The sequence below is a fragment of the Myxocyprinus asiaticus genome, chromosome 27, assembly GCF_019703515.2.
Source record: "Myxocyprinus asiaticus isolate MX2 ecotype Aquarium Trade chromosome 27, UBuf_Myxa_2, whole genome shotgun sequence".
NCBI lineage: Eukaryota > Metazoa > Chordata > Actinopteri > Cypriniformes > Catostomidae > Myxocyprinus > Myxocyprinus asiaticus.
In genome coordinates this window covers 10,008,495-10,030,590 of record NC_059370.1, presented here as the reverse complement: position 1 = coordinate 10,030,590, position 22,096 = coordinate 10,008,495, and the positions used below count along the sequence as shown (strand labels likewise).

The following is a 22,096-nucleotide window of genomic DNA, read 5'->3' as shown; positions in this document are numbered from 1 at the left end:
ATCAGAGACTCTCACACAGGCAAGGACAAGCGGCGCTCAACTCGCTCTCCTTTACAGTAAGGACGGGCTGGAAACTGTTCGGAAACCTTTCGCCATCCTCCGATAATTTCTCCTCGGATCGCCAAAACACGAAGATTTATCATGTAAACATTCATCGGGGATTTGGAGATTACGTGTTCAAGAAGATACCCCCAAACAACATTTAACTTCATCTGTATTATATAGAGTTTTACTTCCTCGTTTTCCTGCCGTTATACGCTTTAGGACGGAATTACTTTTCTACGTTTAAACGTTCAGCATGCTCCCGAAGATTAGTGTACAAACTTCAGTTTTGGGATTGGTTTATTTTTAGAAAGGGCAAATATAACCGATCGCATGTTATTAACTGAGAACTGAGCTAAACTGTTGAATAATTTACGATTTAGTGATCTCGGTTGAGACCTTTATATAAATACAAATAATCTAAATAACTTTTTTATTAGATGTTACAACTTTATTATTTATATATATATATATATAATTCAAACAGTTTATGACAAGTTTTGAACCTGGAAATTAGTCAATTAATTATTAATTATTAATGTTCCCTGAAAGCATAGCAAATTGGAAATACATAGGTGAGACTGTAAATAACACTTAATCCAGCGACATTATTCGCCCTTTCGTGTGTTTTTCGACTTTATTAAATTAGACCTATCTTTGATTTGTAAAATGCGCGATGCAGCTGGGAACTTCAGTGTTTTGGACAGGACTTGTTCTCTGGTGGTGCTGCTGTGTTTCCTGCACATCTCTGTCACTCTCATATACTATATTAGAAATTCAGATTCAAGGCAAACCTTCGTGCAAAACCATCAAACCCCACAGAGCCACAGAAAACTGACCGAGCAGAGGGTCACTACAGAGGAAACCAGGCCGCCTTCTGTGTCTAATGACACTGTGACAGAGAGAAAGCTGGAAACATGTCCTGACAATCCACCTAAACTGGGTGAGCTGCTGTTTTTAAAGTTCATAATTTGTGCAAATGGAGCTGATCTGTAGAAACCTGTTTAAAAAGAACCTACTGATGTCAAAATTATGGTAACTGGATTAAGCAAATGGTTGGTTTTGTACAGCACTGCATTATTACTCAACTGGTATGTGTGTGACACTTTATAGTAACCCTCCTTAAAGGGACAGTTCATCCAAAAATGAAAATTCTCTCATCATTTACTCACCCTCATGCCATCCCAGATGTGTACAACTTTCTTTCTTCTGCAGAACACAAAGATTTTTAGAAGAATGTTTCAGCTCTGTTGGTCCATATAATATAAGTGAATGGTGACCAAAATTTTAAAGCTCCAACAGCACATAAAAGCAGCATAAAATTAATCCTTAAGACTCCAGTGGTTAAATTCATATCTTCAGAAGCGATATGATAGGTATGGGTGAGAAACAGATCAATATTTCAGCCCTTTTTTACTGTCAATCTCCACCTTTGATCAACCCCAACCAGTAGGTGGCGATATGGACGAAGAATGCAAATTGCCAAAAAACAGAAGAAGAAGAGTATGGAAGTGAAAATGCAGATTTATAGTGAAAAAGGATTTAAATATTGATCTGTTTCTCACCACACCTATCATATCACTTCTGAAGACATGGATTAAACCACTGGAGTACTTTAATGCTGCCTTTATATGCTTTTTGGACCTTCTGAGTTCTGGTCACCATTCACTTGCATTGTGTGGACCTACAGAGCTGAAATATTCTTCTAAAAAATCTTTATTTGTGTTCTGCAGAAGAAAGTCATACACATCTGGGATGGCATGAGGGTGAGTAAATGATAAAATAATTTTCATTTTTAGGGTGAACTATCCCTTTAACAAATTATGCTTAACAGATCAGTATTTAATGTACGTTCAAATATGATTTTATAGAGATGTATGAAGTTTTATCAGTCTTATATGTCATCATATTTTTTCATATATTTACTTTCATTTTTACATACTTGTCTGTTTAGTTGGGGAAAATCTCACAAAGACAAAAAAACGAATTCATTTTTGCTTAAAGAAAATTATGCCAATTTTAGGATCTTTAAGATTTTTTATTTTTATTTTTTTATAAGTATCATGACAATTTTCATCACAATTAAGCATGAAAGGCTTCTTTTTTATGCTAAAAACAATTTTATATTTGGGGCAAAATATGAACTGGACATGTTCTTGACAGTTTTTGAGATTCACCCAGTTACCTGTGTGATAGCTGATTTTGTTTGCTTTTTAAATAGACACCCAAGTCTCTTTATAATGAATAGATCACAATTCATTTTTGCAGTATGATTCAGCAGTTCAGTGTTTCGGTGAAGATGGTGGTTGTTATAAATAATACAACCTGTTACTTTGCTTTCACTGAAACCAGATTCCAAAAACAAAGGCATGTTTTTGCAGCTGTTGAGAGTGTAAATGTTAAAGTTAACCCTTTGTGAAACTTTTGTATGGCTAATCTCTTGTGTGTTGCTGTAGTAGATTTTACATTCTCTATTTATGCTCATTCATTTGTGCTGACATGCCTTAATCCTTAGAGTAGACCTGCGTGTCACAATGGAAAAACTGATTGATTGCTTTCCGTGAAAAAGTATTAACTCTATGGCTCTGTAATCAATAAATAAATAATTCTGTAAATAAATACATCATGAAATGTGTCAATTAAGAATTTTTAATATATATATATATATACACATACACACAGTATATAAACATTTCAATAAATACATAAATCAAAATATTTGTCAATTAAGAAATTGTGAAATATATGTATGTGTGTGTGTCTGTCTGTGTGTGTGTGTGTGTGTGTGTGTGTGTGTATATATATATATATTAATATGGCACACTGAATCTTCTTCCATAGTACACCTATGTACTATATATGTGTGTGTGTATATATATATGTATGTATGGAATGCTATAATTGACACTTTTCACGATTAGTTAATTGCAGCAGCTTGAATTTTAAACGTGATTATTTCGATTAATTGTGCAGCCCTTAGTTGAAGTATGAAAATGTGTCAGAACAAGTTAGCTATGTGATAAATGAAATATTTCTCCTGAATATCCACTGATAAACAATTTGTTTTGACATTTGTAATGCATGTCATTGTTTATAGATTTGTTTGTGTCTTTCTTTCTCTAGTGGGTCCACTTCGGGTTGAGTTCTCTGACCCAGTCACCCTGGACCTGGTGAGGGAGCAGAACCCAGCATTGCAGCCCGGTGGGCGATTTAAACCCGAAGAATGCATTGCCCAGCAAAAGGTGGCCATGATCATTCCCTTCAGGAACCGTGACGAGCACCTAAAGTTCTGGCTCTATTACATGCATCCCATCCTACAGCGTCAGCAACTGGACTACGGTGTCTACGTCATCGTCCAGGTTTGTCATTCCACCAGTGGTGCAGTAATACAGAATGTTGTGATCATTGACGTAGGTGTTGCAAATGCTTTATCTGCAGTCACACACGGGTTGAGAAGGTACATTTTTGTGCGTGTAATCCTCTTAAAGGAATCATTTACACAAAAATGACACTTCCATCATTATTTACTTCCACTCGTGCCATTCTGAACATGAATGTCTTTATTTCTTCTACTAAAGGAGAAATTCTAAAGAATGTGCTGGTCGCTAATTTCCATGCAATTACTATGAATGAGGACTGAAGCTTTCCAGCTTCAAAAACCACGAAAGTGGTAAATTCTTCTAATTCTTCTAAAAAAAAAAAAAAGTCTTCTAAAGTCACATGACTGCTTTATGTGAGGAAAACACTGAAATTTAAATAGTTATTCAAACTATTGCAACTCTGAAAATTCTTCCTATTGTGTTCCACGAAAGAAAGAAAGTCAAGAAGAAAGACTAGGGGCCCTGGGTAGTTCAGCGAGTATTGACGTTGACTACCACCCCTGAAGTCGCGAGTTTGAATCCAGGGTGTGCTGAGTGACTCCAGCCAGGTCTCCTAAGCAACCAGATTGGCCCGGTTGCTAGGTAGGGTAGAGTCACATGGGGTAATCTCCTCGTGGTCGCGATTAGTGGTTCTCGCTCTCAATGGGGCGCGTGGTAAGTTGTGCGTGGATTGCGGAGAGTAGCATGAGTCTCCACATGCTGGGAGTCTCCGCGGTGTCATGCACAGCAACCACGTAATAAAATGTGCGGATTGACGGTCTCAGAAGCGGAGGCAACTGAGACTTGTCCTCCGCCACCCGGATTGAGGTGAGTAACCACGCCACCACGCGGGCTACTAAGTAGTGGGAATTGGTCAATCCAAATTGGGAGAAAAGGGGATAAAATGTATTAAAAAAAAAAGAATAAAGAGTAAATTATGACAGAATTTAAATTTTTGGGTGAACCAATCTTTTAATAGGCATGTTTTTCCCACTAATAATTAAGGAAAACTAAATGCATGTAGAAATTGTGACCCTTTCAGTTGCTGTATTGAAAAACCCTCAAATTAAGTGGGATGAACTTAACCACACTGCTTCAATTATTAAGAGATCTCAATGTGTCAAGCTTTGTTTATTAATGTCAGTTGATTGGAAATGATGGTCCACGATAAGTCTTTATGATAGTTTTGCAAACATCAGAGCCTGATTGACCTCAAATAAATGCTCTAGTCTGTTTAAAAGTAAACTGTCTGAGAAATGCAAGACCTGCAGTTGAGAATGTGTTTTTCTCACGCAACACTTTGATTCCCTTGTTCGAGCTCAGAGTTTTGCCTTGTTTGTCACTGGTAATAAGTTGCCTTTAAGCCTGACTTTGTAACATCTCTCGCTCCTTTAATTTACATTGTCTACTCCCTTTGTTATCTGTAATGTAACTCCCTGTTATACAGGCATGCCGGGACGTGTTTGTTATGCTTTTGCTCAGTGAGCTTAGTTCTTAATGGCCTGATGTCTTTGTTATTTATCCTTTAAAATAATTTAGCTCGAAGGATGTTCTTGTTGAATTTGTCAAAACACTTTCAACATCAAGGCCCGGCAGTGTTTTTGTTCGTAGATGTAACACATTATTTCGTACATATATGTCGGCATGGCACAGTTTGGACTAGTGGTGGGTGGTTTGACCAAAATCGTATCTTAATTGACCCTTCGCTAAGCTCCGCCCTCCTTGGTTACGGTTGCTTGCTCTGAAAAACTCTGCAGAACTCCCCATTGGAATGAATGGGAGATTGCCATGGACAACACGTTTTTTGGCAAAATATTCTCATATATTCTTAAGGGTTTTAAGGCAATGTGGAGTTCAGTTGTTTGCTACGTCGTAACTTGCTGCAATAATGTAGAATTCAACAGGCTCATTTTAGCAGCTTCGAATGTGGCTCATCTAATTTTTTTTTTTACCAGCTAAAATAACTATATTGTGATATATATTCTGTTAGCAATTGACCCTTCACTAAGCCCCGCCTTAAAAGCACTTCTGACCAATCCTGTTTCAGCAACTGTTGCCCTGCCGCCGTTACTCCGACAAGCGTTTGCTATTTTCCAAGGCCTGAATATATGCAAAAACTTTACCAGATGACCAGTGTCAGAAATTAACTAACTTTTATGGGGACGTATTACTATCAATCCATTAATACAAATTCTCAAGATTGCGAATTTATTACCTCTTACCCTTAGAATTAAATAACTCATATTTTATGCATAAAATGTATAACTTGGACTATAGTAGATAATTAAGAACAATATCAGATGTTACAAATTAAAAAAACAGAAGCGTTCATTACAAGGGCATTTTTTTGCTCACACATTTTGAATTTTGGGGTCATTTTTGTCATTTTTAGTGGTATTCCCAAGCCCTCATAAATTTCTGACGCTGCAGATGACATATTTGTATCAATCACATTCATTCAGTAACTGTCCATAACGTTATAGTGGAACAATCTGGTTTGTAAAATGTTACTTTCCAGACTTAGAAAAGTAATCTAAAAAAGTTCAATTAAAATCTTTAAATACCCCATTAATTGAGGGTTTTTGAGGCTTTGAGTCCATGTCTGTTAACTTTGAGGCCATCTGTCTGCTGGTGTACCCATAACAGCTGACAGAATGAACTTTTAGCAGATATCTCAGTCCTTCTCTTCCAGGTAAACAGACTAAAAATATTGATGAGTGCATTTTGCGCTCACAATTTTTGTGCAATAAAATTTTTCCTACAATGAGAATGTTCCTATATTTTTATTTCATCTGCCAAAAATTGCTCTTCATCACTCCAATGATTACACACACACACACACACACACACAAAATGTAGTAATCAGTAATAACTGGAAAAATCATGGAAATTCATAGGTCAAAATCTGTGGGAACCCTGTGTTTTACTCGAGACTCGCAAAGAGCAGATGTCTTCATCAGATCCATTTCTAACAGTTATGGTTTGGGAATCTTCCAAAGAAAGGAAAACACGAATGTTTATCATTAAGTGCGGTTTTGCGCTAAAACATCTTAAGGAGCTTATCATAAGGCTTTGTCATGTCAACTGCTTCTCTGACTCTCTGTGGTCTTTCAGATTGTTTTCTCAATGTATATGCACAATCGTTCTTTCTAATTTTTCTCTTGCTCTCTTTGCCACCCCTTTTCTCTGCACCTTGCATTTTTTCTTCCCTTCCATCCTACATTCCTTCCCCTTCTCCTGTCCAAATCAAACCCCTTTTATGCGCATCAGAGGCCCTTGCGCTCAGGAAAAGGTGAGACGTCTGCTTGCTCTTTCTCTGGCCAATCACGGTTCGCTTCCCTGGCTGCGTCTGACAAATGGTAACGTTGGCCTCTTGATTATCTGTTTTCTCTGACGTTTTCTTGTGTTCTGTTTTTCCTTGGTCTTTCTGTCTCTTAAATCCTGAACTCATTTCCATATGGATGGCAACTTCAGTGACAAAAATAGCTATTTTTTTCTTTTTTGGAAGACCACACTGTAAAAAAACTTCCTTTATAAAAGATACATTTACTGGAAGCAAGTTATTAAGACTGTATATATCAGGACATTTTCTCAAGGTTACTCTATTTGAGCTGAACTAAATGTGGATTTTTATAAAAAATGTAAAAATATTGTATGGCCTAAAATGGTTCTCTCTCGCTCTCTCTCTCTCTCTCTCTCTCTCTCTCACACACACACACACACACACACGACATCAGAATTGCTTGTTGGTAATATTAACAATATTTTAAAACAAATTGTTTCACTACATTTTTTTAAAGAAATAATAATAAAAGATTCAAATTTCAAACTCTTTATGCCAACATTTCTATTTACAAGAATTTTAGCTTTTATTTATTTATTTTACTGTCTCTGGATGGTTACACCACTCAAACATTTTGACTTTAAGCCCTAGAAAAAAAATATTTAAATTACTTCCAATTCAGAAATTGAAAACAATTTGATTATTGTAGAGGCCTAATCAAGTTTGTGTGAATTGCATTTTAATTTATTTCTTAACTAACTTATTAGATCCTGGCAAAAAAAATCAGTGTCACATCATTTACAGCATATGCTGAATTAAGTTTATTTTTTGTACCCTATTGGCAAATTTTATTTTTTATTTTTTTAAGCATAAACCTCAATATATTTTATTAGATATACACTTTGGTGGAAGAATAACAACCTTAATTCAAGATGCATTCTTTGAAAACACATCTTAATATCTTATGCTGTTTTGTAAAGTAAATTTACCTAGTTTTAATCTTGTTTAGATAATTTTACCGATAAACAAGCCAAAATACTCATTTAGAACTTTTAAAGTTTTGATTGCATTTTTTTTTCTTCATATATGTATGTATTTACTGATTAATCAGTTAATTGATTAACATCTATTTGTTTTCTCTGCTGAAAAAAAGAAAACTTGCCTTGGTGACCTGTTTTCAAAAGCCTGCAAACTATATCTCCCTGCCACATACAGTATGTCTGCCCTATATGAACAACAAAGCTCTGCTTTCACTTTCAGTTGTGTGATTTCTCGAGAGTCGTAATACCATCTGTAATACGGTTCAAATGGGCAAGATGTGGACATGCGAGACTACTACATTATGTCCAAAGAAAAGCTGGATGGTCTGGTTCTTTTACTCTGAAAGCACACCACTCTGAATCAATCATGAAAGTCCTCCACCCCCCTAGAACAAGCACAGCTCAGTTCATTCAGGGCAACCTGTCTTGGTTTTTCTGTGTCTTATAAAGGAGAAGATGGCTACTGTCTGTCTGGTGCACGGGGGGTTAACAGATAACTCTGCACCCCTGAGGGTCCGCTGTCATTAAATTTCATTACACAAGCTCAAGTGCTGCTGTGATGTGCACTTCAGATTAGACAGGGACCGCATCCATTAATCATGAGCCACAGTGACAAGAGAGACTCCAAGCCAGCGGAAAGACTCGAATGACAATCAGAGATGAGTCACTTTGGAATCTGAAACTTCTGGTGCCGCTGAACTCTCTGGTTTTTTAACTTCTCCTCTATAAAAAAATAACCATGGTGGTTTCTGCCAAAATATGTCATGCCGGGGGCTCCCCGGCCTGAAAGAATGAGGGAGAAATGTGGCAGGGCCAGGCCATGATGCTGCACACCCAGCCCCTAATCAGGCTGATCAAGCCCGAGAGGGATAAAGGCTACCGGAGGCAGCACCTCGAGAGAGAGAGAGAACTATGGGCAGCTGCCCTGTATGTGTTTGCATTTGTCTTTTTAAGTTAATCATTAAACTATTATTTATATTGTCAAGCCGGTTCTCGCCTCCTCCATTCCCTTTTACCCCCTGTTACAATCTCCTTCTGAATCATCTCTTCAGCATACTGAAAGTGTGCTCACCGATACCAGTATGAAGGCCAATCATATTGTCTATTTTGTAAACCTATTAAAAATCTATACTGCTTTACAAATACAGTGAGGTGTGTATGTACACCCAGTGAAAATGATTTCTTAAGCAACTTCCTTATTGCCGTGAAACCCTTCATATTTGTCCAGAATGTCTCACTGAACATGTATGGCTGAAAAGCTCAAATAATGATCCTGTTTCATAAATATTTTATCACATTTCTTCCACCCCCATCTTTTATGTTTAATCTTATTTGCAAGCATCAAGTGTGGAATTTGCAACAGGTTGTCTTCTATTGCTGTTTACAAGACTTCCTCTCTCCTCACTGGCAGGACGGAGATGAGTTGTTCAATCGTGCCAAACTCCTCAACATCGGTTATGTAGAGACTCTGAAGGAGTACGACTACCAATGTTTTGTCTTCAGTGATGTTGATCTCATTCCCATGGATGATCGCAACATCTACAAGTGCTTCAGTCAGCCCAGGCATCTGTCTGTATCGATGGACAAGTTTGGCTTCAGGTATTTGTGGTGCTTGTTGACTGTTGTCACATATCGTGGCTTAATGAGATATTTTCAGCTATCAGAATGTGCCAATATAGGCTATGTGTTTATGGATTAAAAAAATCTATACCAACAAAAGTTGCACGGTATTACCATATAATTTTTTTTTTTTTTTTTTTTACGTAGATCATGGTAGTACCTTGTCAATAATATGGTACATGAATATGGTAATCATTCAGTACCATGCTATTACCATTTGATACAATTATTGGACCATGGTACTGCCAAAGTACTTTATTGTATCTGCAGTGTGTTTGTAATTTTGAAGGTTTATCTGTAATATCAACGTAGCTGCTAGTAGGAATGGTTTTTGACAGTTACCATGGCAACTGTGGCCTCAAAATAATGATATAGACAACTTTACAGCTCAAAGAGTAAACTTTTCTTTTTACAGAAGAATTAAAATGATTTTTTATCATGCTAAACAAAATTTGAGCTTTACATTTATGCTTTTAAACTTTATTGAAATGCATTACTGAAATATATATATATATATATATATTTTTTTTTTCATCTTTGCACAAACTGCCTCAGATGACCTGGAAATATGTTTAAATGTATAGTTTTTATAATTTAAAATATTGTGTTTTCCAGGCCTGGAATAGTCATCAAAATATATAAAAAAATTTTTTGACTTCATGGAAATTTCTATAGTGAATATACAGTATCCCCCCCCCCCCCCCCACAGTTAGCAAAGCAAGTTAAAAAATATTCTAGCTAAAATGTAATAGTAAAATAATGTTATAGATTGGCTAGAAATCACTTTTTTGTAAAATCTATATAAAATAAAATCTATATAAAAAATCATATATTAATCAAATCATTTTACTTCAGTGGTAAAAGACACTGGCTACCACCCCTGGAGTTCGCTAGCTCACTAGTTCAAATCCCAGGGTGTGCTGAGTGACTTCAGCCAGGTCTCCTAAGCAACCAAATTGGGCCGGTTGCTAGGGAGGGTAGTGTCACATGGGGTAACCTCCTCGTGGTTGCTATAATGTGGTTCGTTCTCCGTGGCAGTGCGCTCAACAAGCCACGTCATAAGATGCACGGGTTGATGGTCTCAGATGCGGAGGCAACTGGGATTCATCCTCCGCCACCCAGATTGAGGCGAATCACTACGCGACCACGAGGACTTAAAAGCGCATTGGGAATTGGGCATTCCAAATTGGGTGAAAAAATCACATTGAAAAATTTGTTTGAAAACTTTATTTTTTATTAATGCATACACTCATGCATTTAAGGTGCAAGCACAGTATATAAATCCCTTGTTCTTGATGGTTGCACCACATGACATTTTTAAAGTCATATTTTTTTATTGTATTTTTTGTAGAAAATGCTATGAATATTTAAAAAAAAAATTGTTAAACCAACATGGATTCAAAAATTACATTTCTATAACGTGACACATGCGTTTTAAACTAGATTTTTAAAAGATTTCTCATTTTTATCACCTCGGAAAACCTCATTTGTCAATGTACTTGTACTTATATTAGCCATAATAAGTCATTTAAAAAAAAATACTATCCAATATTTACAAATTTGTTGGACCCTAGATGTTACGTTATTAATACCACTTGAAATAAGTGTAATCATTCCGAAAATTTTTAAAATATATATATAGTTTGTTTAGTCATTCCAAACAAAGTCTAATTAAAGAATCATTTCCAGTTTTTAGTTTTGGGTTTCGACCCAGTGTGTCCAGAATTTTCATTTTTGTGTTGACCAAGAATGTTCATTTCGGTGCTCTAGTCATCGACAGCAGGCCACAGATGCTATTGAATATTCCGGGAATATTCCTTTAACCCCCGCTTACTTTGCCTGTAATAAACATACTGTAAGTGAAGTTCAATAAAATTAGGGACTAAATGATAAAGGAATAAACAGCACTATCAGATGGGAATATTCTCGTGACTTCACTCACACGTGAGTCAGATAAGGGCCCATTGAGAGCTCAACTGTATGTCTAAGGCGAAACTGTAGTTCTTAGAAGCGGCTTTTTCCAGTGACCTCCTGCACGAGCTTCAAACACACACACAATCCTAATTGAGCAGCGCTCTGCGTGTAATTTGAGTATGATGTGTGTGAGGGTGTGTTTGGGCTTTCACGTGTGTCCTTTTGTATTTGCAGTGTATAATGAGGAAATTATCTCTGATAACGCTGCAATTTTAAAGCCACACACACTGAAGCAGTTGTGTGTTTGTCTTTTTAACATATGTTGGAACTCTTTTGTAAGGTCTTGTCACTGTTAGTACAGGCTGCTGGAGCCAGGCGGCTTTTTCCCCCTCAGAACTTCAAAAGCATCTGGGTGTAATTTTCAGGAATTACTGTGCAGTAGAAAGTAAGAAGACCAAGCCATAACCTGATGCAGGATAATATGTTTACTCCTTAATTTCAAACATTTGTCTAGAGCTGGTTATGTAAAAACTGTGATTCGTAAGTCATAATAGAAAACAAAAAAAAAAACATTTAAATTTGAATATTTCAATTTGTGTCCTCTCCATGCATTTTTATTCCATGCAGTCATGAGATACCAAAACGTTGCTATGGTTATCACTATGTCAGCCATCATGAGTTTGGGCAGTCTGAGCGACTTCCTTATTCCCTACATGCACAGGACGTTACCCTTGGGTGTTCACTTCAGCAAATAAATGTCACTCCCAAAACTTTGCAGTAATATGGATGACCTTTGTTTCCTACACAAGAGCAAATGCTCACAGTTAGCCAGCTGATGTTTTTGGGTTTATATTCAGTTCCCTGCCAGCGCTCAGTAGGATTAGGATTAGTCATTTCCCTGTGTGGTAACGGCTAGCTGCAGGCTGCACTTTCTTCTGCTCCCAACCATAGCAACTACCACACAGCATGCAACCTTTCCTCATTGTATCTCTATCTCTCTGTCCCTCCCCTACAGGTTGCCATACACACAGTTCTTTGGAGGTGTGTCATCTCTGAGCAAGGAACAGTATCTCAAGATCAACGGCTTCCCGAACAACTACTGGGGATGGGGAGGAGAAGATGATGACATTTTTAACAGGTTCGAGGAATTTTTTCATTTTATAGTAGTGGTCTGCTGAAATAGATTTTTTAATGGCTAATGCCAATACCGATATGTAGAGATAAAGGTGGCTTATGGCCGATTGATGGCGTTAATTAAAATTCTATATAGCATATAAGCTGTACACAACATTGCTGAATTTTAATAAAGATACTGTATATTAACTCAATATTTGCTAAAACTAACTAAAATATTTGAAAATCTGCACTAAAGCGCTAAAAAAATTGGTAGACACTGTGGAATGACGAATGCCAAAGTTTTGGTGTATGCAAAAGAGTGTTGGTTTAGTTACTCAAAGTTATCCACTTATTACTTCTCTAAACTTGTAATTAGACTATGTAACACGTTCTTGACTCTCCAGAAATGAGGAAGCGGGAGCCAATGAATTTCCACCTTCTCTGGTCTTTTATTTTTAAAGCACTTTTCAGTTACACCAAAACGTCCACATAAACACACACACATCCAACGCATGTAACTCCTCTCTCTGCCGGCGGTCTGGACGGCCCATATATCTCTCTCCAGCTCTCACTACAACACAAAACAGCTGTTAGAGATAATTTCCCCCAGGTGTCAATCCTTACCACTTTCCTCTCCTGGCATCACTCTCCACAGAACATCGCTCAACAACGCTCCCATCTCCACATACTCCCATCGCTTGGGATGGGAGTCTCAACGACCTCAAGACAGCTCTCAGATGCTGCAGGTGCTGCTGCCAATCACTGTAAATAATGATGTCATCCACATAGGCAGTGGCGTAAGCAGCGTGCGGTCTGAGGATTCTATCCATGAGCTGCTGAAATTTCGCCGGAGCCCCAAACAAACCGAACAGAAGGGTCATGAATTGGTGTAATCCAAAGGGTGTGGAAAACGCTATTTTAAGGGACCTGGGAGTAAAGGTGATCTGCCAGTATCCCTTTGTCAAATCCGGTGTCGAATAAAAGCAAGCCGCGCCTAACCTATCGAGCAGATCATCAATCCTAGGCATCAGGTACGCATAAAATTTAGACACTGCATTGACTTTTCTATAATCCACACAGAACGCTTATAGAGTAACGCCCATAGAGTAATTCAAATGGTGAAAATCCTGTGGCGGCTTGCGCCACACTTCAAATAATAGGAGTTCGAGCCACTTGTCCCAATTCCGTGCGTCATTGTGCATGAACTTCCGTATCATGTTCTTTAGGGTTTGATTAAATCGTTCGAACAAGCCGTCCGTTTGGGGGCAGTAAACGCTGGTACGAATAGATTTAATCCCCAAAAATTCAGCCAGTTTGTGTAGTGCATGTGACATGAATGTGGTGGAATCCCTACTCAGGAGATAATCCTGAAGAGTGCCTCCACAACACTTCGTGCTGAGATGTTGCACAGAGACACTGCTTCCAGATATCGTGTTGCATAGTCCACCAGAACCAACACAAAGTGATGCCCGTGTGCCGTCCGTTCTAATGGCCCGACGAGGTCCATACCAATTCTTTCGAAGGGGACCTCGATCAACGGAAGGGGGCCAATGGCGCTTTTGGGGTGGCTGCCGGATTCACCAGCTGACATTCACGGAATGCCACACACCACCTGCGATCATCCCCAGCCAGTGAATCGCAAACCAGTTATTCGACTAGCCATTAAGGCACTCGGTTATTTTTTTCACATCACTAATACAAAGGGTTGTCTAATCCTGAAGGACACAGTTTAATGTGTTTTCACTCTAGAGCCCAACTCTTGTCTGGCTTACGTTGCAGTTAACCAAGCAAACCTCTGACCTAGCAAAAACCGGAAACATAAATTCTGCTGAGGGTTCAAGCCTCGCACATCCTGTTGCTGTGCTGTCAGCATGGCATTGTACAATGAAAAGCTCAACACTTGATACAGATCACATCTTTATGGTGTTGTTCACACTGAAAGAGTAAAGCTAAAACTGAATTGCCCAGCACAAGTTTTACTATTTGAGAACTCCTTATTTACCAAGGCTGGTTTCGTATTTATAGTAGAGCGATAAAGAAAGACCTCTTATCAGTAGCTTCTCCATAGCATTCGTAAATGCAGGCTGAAGCTGATAGCTATTTATTGTAATGTTTTGTTTGCATGTTGTTTGCAGAAGAATACCCTATCACAGCTGTCTTGTTTTTCATGTATTTGTTTTATTTAAAGGAGAGTAGAGACAGCACAGGAAACTATATAGAGAGAGAGGGGGTGAAGAGAATCAGCAAATGTTGCAAGCAAGACTCAAACTTGCTTCCATAAGTACCACAGCTCAATGTGTCGGAGCACATGTGGTAACCGGCTCGGCCTTGTTTTTCAAGTGTAACATTTCAGGAAATGGGAAAGTACTTTAAAAAGTAAAGATGCCATTGAAAATTGAGGGATAGTTTCCGTTGCTTTGGACTAAATTGTGTGTCTCTGTTAAATAATCATTGCGTGAATAATTTGTGTATTTTTAGTGGTGCTTGCTAAGGCAAACATCACTATTACTATTTCTCATACTTGGGTTAGGGATTTGAACAAACAACTTATCTAGGTCTAGGACCAGAATGTCAGAGACTGGGCTGGGCTCTACCTAGCAAGTGGAGGTTGACCGATAGTGGGTTTTGCCGATACCGATAACTGAACAATTAATCAAATAAATAATCGAGATTACAGGTCCAGCTGCCACAATTAAGTAATCGTGAAGTGTCAATTATAGCAGTCCAAAGGTCTACCCATGTTAGGTCAAACTTTTCTATTTAATTTTTGACATAGGTTTTTTCAGTGGTTGATAATTTTAACCAATTAGAGATATGTCCATTGCTCGCGTCTGTGTAGATTTTATTACAAATTTTAATAACGGCTTTGTTTTTATGCTTCTAAGAGAGCCAATGTAAAGCTGACTTTTTAAGTAATTAGTCTTGATTTACTGATGCCTAAAACCGCAATAAAGTCATTTAGGAATACAGTTGTCAGCTTGTTTTGGATGTGTAGCCGGCTAAAAGAATACAACATGCAGTTGATCCACCCAAAATGTTTGTCATAATCATGCAGCCCTACCGATAACTAAGGTGGTGGTAATGGTTGATTAATCTGCAGATAGTTTTATAGAATGTTAAAATAAATTCTTAGTCTTTCCTTACTGTGACGGGTACAGACAAAGAGGCTACAAGAGTCCAAAATCAATACAAATCCCACATGCAGTTAATTCAACCAAAATCCCAATAATAGCCAGAATAAAATGAAGATATGGTGCGTAATGCGTGACTTTTAACTACAAACAAGCCCAAAACATTCAAGGGACTGTTATTTTGACTTGGCTCCATTACAGTTACAAAATATGTTTTGAAGTGAGGATAAAAATATGGATGAATATGTTAATTTCTGAAAGATTACAGCAAATCCCAAATCAAGCCGTTCTAACTGTTGAATCCTCCAGCGCTGGCAACAGAGGATAACAGAAGAATAGATAGATTTTTGCAGATAACAATAGTTCCAAAAAGCAACTATCGGCACCGATTAATCGGTAAAACCGATATGTCGGTCTACCTCTACTAGCAACCACCCAGAACACCCTAGCAACCACATTGCAACTTTGGGGAAAAATCCCTTTGTAACACTTTAGCGACCTCATAGCAACAACCTGGCAACCATCCACAAGACCCTGCTGTTGCAGCGACAGAATGTATTTGTCTTCACTTGTTAAGTTCTATTACAACCACTATGGTAGCTTCAACATAATTTCACTGTCATTTGATGTGACCACTACACTCCCATCTAGACATGTGAACTAGACATGCTATTTATGGATATTTCAGGGACTAAAATTTACCACATGTTTTCACAGGATTAGTTTCAAAGGGATGTCCGTATCAAGGCCTGATGGGGTGATTGGGAGGTGTAGAATGATTCGTCACAATCGGGACGATAAAAACGACCCCAATCCTCAGAGGTACCTGAACGTATCACAGCTCTCTCCTATAAACACTGCCTGATGTTCATAGCTTAAAGTAAATGTTTAAGCAGCCTGATAATCTCAGAGGTTAATATACATCCTTGTTGCCTTGTTCAAAGACGGAACTGTATGGCAAAAAGACAAAACAAAAAAATATGGTTATTTTACATCAAATGTGACACTCTAAGGCCACATCCACACTAATAACTTTTAACACTTTTAATTTTTTTTTTTTTTATCTGTTTTCAAAATTAAATGGATTACTTGGAACGTGGCCTAAAAATATTCTTAAATTTTCCATAAAAAAAAAAAAAAAAAAATCTAGACATTCTTAAAAACAAGATAAATATACCTGACAAGGATCTCTACATAAGATATTTATACTTTTTTACGGTTGTTCTTTTCAGATGTATTGTATATTGAATATAAGTGTATTTTGTCTTGCGACACTGGCAGATTTTTTTCACTTGTTGGAAAAGTGGAAAATCAGGTTTTAAAAAGAATTCTGATAAACAAAACTGTGTAAGAGGTTTTTTCCACTCTTTTAAGCATATACAATGACAAAACAGTGCCACAAGACAAAATGCTGTTCAAAAAGATACATTTATGAAAATAAGTCTTAATATTTTATGCAGTTTTCCTTATCAGTTCAATTTGTGTAATTTAAAAAATAAAAAAGTATAAAATATTTTTTCAATATTTTTTTTCACAACAGTTGCTGGTTTTAAATAATGGATAATTAATTTAAATAAATGGATTATAATGTTTTCAGTTAAATGCCTGCTTTGTTATAATGGTTAGCAAGTATCTATTTATAGAAGTTACTTCTATAAAAGGTAAGAGGTTATTTATAAACACACACTACCCTTTGTGGAAATTTAATTGTGTCCTTTCTTGTCACAGGTTTGACCAAATAGCTCACACAAGGCAAACAATGGGACAAGATGGAATCAGTTCACTGTCATATAAGGTTCTTAAAGTGGAAAAAAACCAGCTATTCACCAAAATCACAGTGGATGTAGGAAAACCATGAGATTATACCAACAAAAAACAGTGAAACAGCAAGGCTGGCTGTAGACACCAAATGTGCCTTGACTTTCAAGTGAAATGGCCGATTTTCAAAGTGGAGTCTATATTTCTAAAAAGACATTTAAGTGTAGCAGTTTTTGCCATCTTTGCATATTTGATGGTGAAAACAGGGGTCCGAACCCCAGTTAAAAAGAGACGCGTGAGGGTCTTGGATGCTTCTGCTGAGAAAAGAATGATCTCTTGAGCCATTGACAAAAGCAGCATGCAAACTGCTGATGCAATGTCCTTTTGGTGGGACATGTAAACAATGTGAGTTGCAATGTATGGAATTATTTCTTTCTCTGGAATCATAGTCTTCAAAAGCAAATATTTGATGGATCGATTCTGCTAATCTGCAATGCAATTTGTTTTTTTTGTTTTCTTTTGACGAATGCCAATTAAAGGCTGAGGATTTATGTGTGTCTATGAGCATGTACCAGCAAACTGCCATTTTTGGCCTGTCACATTTGGATTTGCTGTACCAGGTATTTGTACTTTAAAGGGCCGCCTCCTTCTTCTTCCAAGTGTTTTAATACAAAATGGACCAATATCCTGTTTGCTGAAGCACCAAAGTGGCAGCCATGCATTATTATATCTTAAGTGGCAAGAAATTACCCCTTCTTTGTGGTGTGTTAAATAGATAGTTCACCCAAAATCTAGAATTCTGTTATCATTTACTCCTTATTTTTTTCCAAACCCGTATGACTTTCTTTCTCCCATAGAACACATAATAATAGTGTTTTTTTTCTCATACAGTTATAAAGAATGGGGACTGGAGCTTTCAAACCTCCAAACGGATGCAAAAGCACCTTAAAAGTTTCTATACGAATCGTGCAATTAATATATAATTCTTCTGGAGCCATACTATAGATCTGTGAGGAACAGACTGAAATGTAAGCATATAAGTTGTGACTTTTTTGTAATTGTGTGGGGAAAGAAAACTAGTACATTCTTCAAAATTATACCTTATGTGTTCCATGGTAGAAACAAAGTCAGGTTAAATATGGATTGTGATGATATGAGGGTGAGTAAATGATGACAGAATTTGAATTTGTTGGTGAACTATTCCTCTAATATCTTTGCTGTATATTTTGTTTTCTAGCAAATCAATCAAATCAAATGCAGCACTTTTCAGGTTAAGGTTTCTGGTTTGTTCTGTTCTCTTCTATTGTTGTGTTGTAGAGTCCTTTATTGCATAGTGAAATTCTCAGATATATGCTGACTGCATAAGGGCACAAGTATATCCCAGCTCTCCACTGTAATGGAAACCAAAAGCCATTGAGAACTTTGCTGGAACTGACCTGTTGATACTTGTATTTTTCTTTTTTCTTTTGTGTGTTGGTCTGCTTTTAAATACTTCATTTGAACAAAGAAAACAAAGTTTGGTTATAATTGTAAAACCTGTCAGTGGAAACCAAAAATGCCTTTCAACTCTGTCAGGGGCTGAAGTGCTGGCCGAGCAAATGAATGTATGTCAGCTGTTTGCTCAAGTGCTTTTCAAGATGGCTACTAGCTACCTATGTACAGAATATGTAAGTCGCACAGCCAAATGTGAGGGATTTTTTTCCTATGTGCCGAGCATCCCAAACGGCCCATAGATTTTCTTTCTGGCTTCAAAACTCTCCCGTGACTTATAAAAACTCCTTTGCACCAGAAAGAAAACTACCTCTCTGCACGGCACAGCACTCACAAACCAAGAGATTAGCGCTAATGCTGTCTCTTCATTCAAGTCAAACCAAATGCTTTGGCAAATGATCTTTGTTTTTTCAGTTAAAAGGTTTGAAATCTGTTTGGACAATGGCCTTTGTTTGAGAACCAGCACATACTTAAGTTTCAAGGGTTTTTTTGTGTTTCTTTTCCTCTTTTTTTTTTTTTCCCAACATAGCTGTCTTCACAGTACATTTTTGTTTGACCTGTGTTCTGTAATTTTGTTTGTTTAGAATACAGTATATACAGTGTGTGTATATATATCTTTATTTTTCATTTTGACTCCTCTGTCCCTAGGTTTCTTCAAAGTAAATCAATGAACATAATTGAAATAATTACACTTTGTTTGATTTGGATCTTGACTTCATTGTGTTTTGAAATTAAAGACAGTAACATGACCTGTTTTGCCAAAGGCAGTCATCATATTCCATGGCCTTTTCAGCAGAACTAATGCTCACAAGTGAGCCCATTGGCCGTTTTAACTTCCCATGCACTCAAACCAGTTAACCCTTACCTAAGCTCCAGCTAATGGTTAATTCAGATAGATAGATAGTTATATAGGTACGATCTATGGATGGTTGGATGGATGGAAAGGTAGATAGGTGGGTTGGTTGATTGAATATGTAATTCTCATATACCCAAACTTCTGTATTATTTCATTGACTTTTTATTCTAAATTGTGGAAAGTCCTTCTCCATTAGGATGTCTTATGTTGGCTTGAGGAAGCCAACATACTGTTATTCTACAAACTTCTTCAAAATCCCTAAACCTAGACCAGTATTCAAGCTACATCCACCCAACTCGGCACTAACCTACAGACTGTTCTGTGTTGTGAATAGTGTGCTATGTCTTTATTAACTGAGCGGACTTACGGTTTTTGCACAGTGGATGATCAAAAATCGAAAAAAAAACATAGACTTCTAATGAGCCAACGGAAAGCTCATTAATTCCAACTTTCCAATTCCAACTGTCAAAAATTCAAATGTAAACAATCCCACCAAAGGCCATTGATCTACTTAAGGTGCTATCCAGCTAGCTGGCTGTTTGTGTTCCTGTAGTGTCTGAATAGCCATCAAACTTCAAACTTTTAAAACTAGTTTAAACATTCAGACAAGGCTTTGTCAAGCCAACAACATTTTACACAAGACTTTATCTCTCTGGTTTCCTGGTTCTAGCTAAAAAAATTCTAAATGCAGGTATGAGAAGCCTCTGTAAAACTGGTCTGGCTGGTGGTCACCAAACTGTAAATGTCAACGACAAAGTTCGTGGAGGAAAGAAAATTTAAATTGAAAGAAGGAACTGGTAATTAGAAAAATATGTGAAATAAATAAAGTGTACTAACAAGTGGAACCAGAATACATATACTATGAAACTAAATTTACACATACAGTATACACTGTGTTAATTACAATAAAGTTTATTATTGGATTTAAAATAGCTTACAATGGTATATGCAATACTGTAAATGTAATGATTTATAAATATACCGTACAATGATTATGGTACAAATAGCTGACAATAATATCTGTAATCTGAACCTGGTAAATAGTCAAATTACAATAGCAGCTAAATAAGTAGTTTAGTTTTACATGCTCTGGTTTAATCTGTGTTTTGTTTTTGTTTCTTCCTCATGCAGAATGCAAGCATGCATGATATTTTTCATGGGAAAAACAACACTTCTCCCTACATTGATATGTATAAGAGATATAATTTTATGTCTTGATTTTTGGTGCATAGCAACATTCAGGGACTAAAAACGAATTTCCTTAAAATATTGTTCTAAAAAGAAAATTTGTGTCCAATTTATAAAACCAGTCAGGTACACATGACTGAATATAGTCATAGCCAAAAGAGGGTTCATAGCCTAACAAAACCCTTTATGTTCTGTCATACCAGAGGTTTTCAAGCTTTTTGATAGCAAGGACCCCCAAATTTCATGATCTCCTTGCGAGGGGCCCACTTCCTAAAATATAAAGGCAGCTGTGTGTTTTCACATTATAAGTACAACATCTTGTTTGCAAAATTAAATAATTGGCTTTTATATTGCCATTGCAAATAGCTAAAGAATATTATTATAATTCAACTTACTTTGTATTAAGTGGATTGTGTTTCTTTTTTTATGTGTAAACCTGAGGAGAAACATTTTAAATTCAATTTAAATTCGTTTGCACAACAAATATTATTCTAAAGCAGCAGCTTTCTCCTGTGAACAAGCTAAAGGTGACAAGTTGATTAATGAAACTACATAATAAGGCCCCGATTTACTAAGATCCCAAATTAAGTGTATATAAATTAATAACTGCAAAAATAGCTAATTGTTAGACACACCCATGTTTAAATGTGTACTCTGACATTTTTTTTAATGGGTCATCTTGGATTTACACTGACCCCTAGGGGTGTGGATGCAGCATCATGCAAACCCAATAGTTAACATAACAGGGCGGTTACTGAGATTAAGCGAGTAGTATTCAGCTGGTCATGTGATCATCAAATGGCCGCCCCCATGAGGGGACCCTCTCCATGTAGAATAAAACAGCTCTTATAAGGTTACTAATATGACTAGAGTCCTCATCTCATGTGAGCGGTCATGATTTTATACATATGCTTCAAAATTACAATTCATTTCTTTAGGAGTAAAACATTTGAAATGAGGAAAAAATTCCTGAGTGCACCTTTAAATGAGGACGCTTCAAATATCCTTCACATACCCTCAACACTTCACATATCCTGAAGCGTTGGATTATAGTTAAAAAGTACTTAAATACTGATCTTTTTCACACCAAAAGCAATCTTATCGCTTTAGAAGACAGTAGTTTAACCGCTGGAGTCGTATGGATGACGTTTATGCTGACTGTCTGTGATTTTTGGACCTTCAGAAGAGAAATCTCCATTCACTTGAATTTTAAGGACCTACTGAGCTGAGATATTTTTCTGTTTTTCTTCAAATGTGTTCTACTGAAGAAAGTCAGTCATACACACCTGGGGTATCAT

At 37.0% G+C, this 22,096-nt stretch overlaps 1 protein-coding gene across 1 annotated transcript; it reads left to right on the top strand.

The window, feature by feature from the left end:
• Positions 1-19,278, top strand: LOC127417611 (beta-1,4-galactosyltransferase 1-like). The gene is made up of 6 exons (XM_051657654.1): positions 1-985; positions 3,166-3,401; positions 9,136-9,323; positions 12,274-12,396; positions 16,223-16,327; positions 17,234-19,278. The coding sequence occupies exons 1-6, from the start codon at positions 712-714 to the stop codon at positions 17,361-17,363; spliced, it is 1,056 nt and encodes a 351-aa protein (XP_051513614.1). The 5' UTR covers positions 1-711; the 3' UTR covers positions 17,364-19,278.
• The last annotated feature ends 2,818 nt before the right edge of the window (positions 19,279-22,096 follow it).

Bases quoted from the DNA above. Each gene is read 5' to 3' on its own strand.
- LOC127417611 (XM_051657654.1), top strand. From the start codon at position 712: ATGCGCGATGCAGCTGGGAACTTCAGTGTTTTGGACAGGACTTGTTCT. The intron at 986-3,165 runs GTGAGCTGCTGT...TTCTTTCTCTAG, and splicing joins TGACAATCCACCTAAACTGG to TGGGTCCACTTCGGGTTGAG. The intron at 9,324-12,273 runs GTATTTGTGGTG...CCTCCCCTACAG, and splicing joins ATGGACAAGTTTGGCTTCAG to GTTGCCATACACACAGTTCT.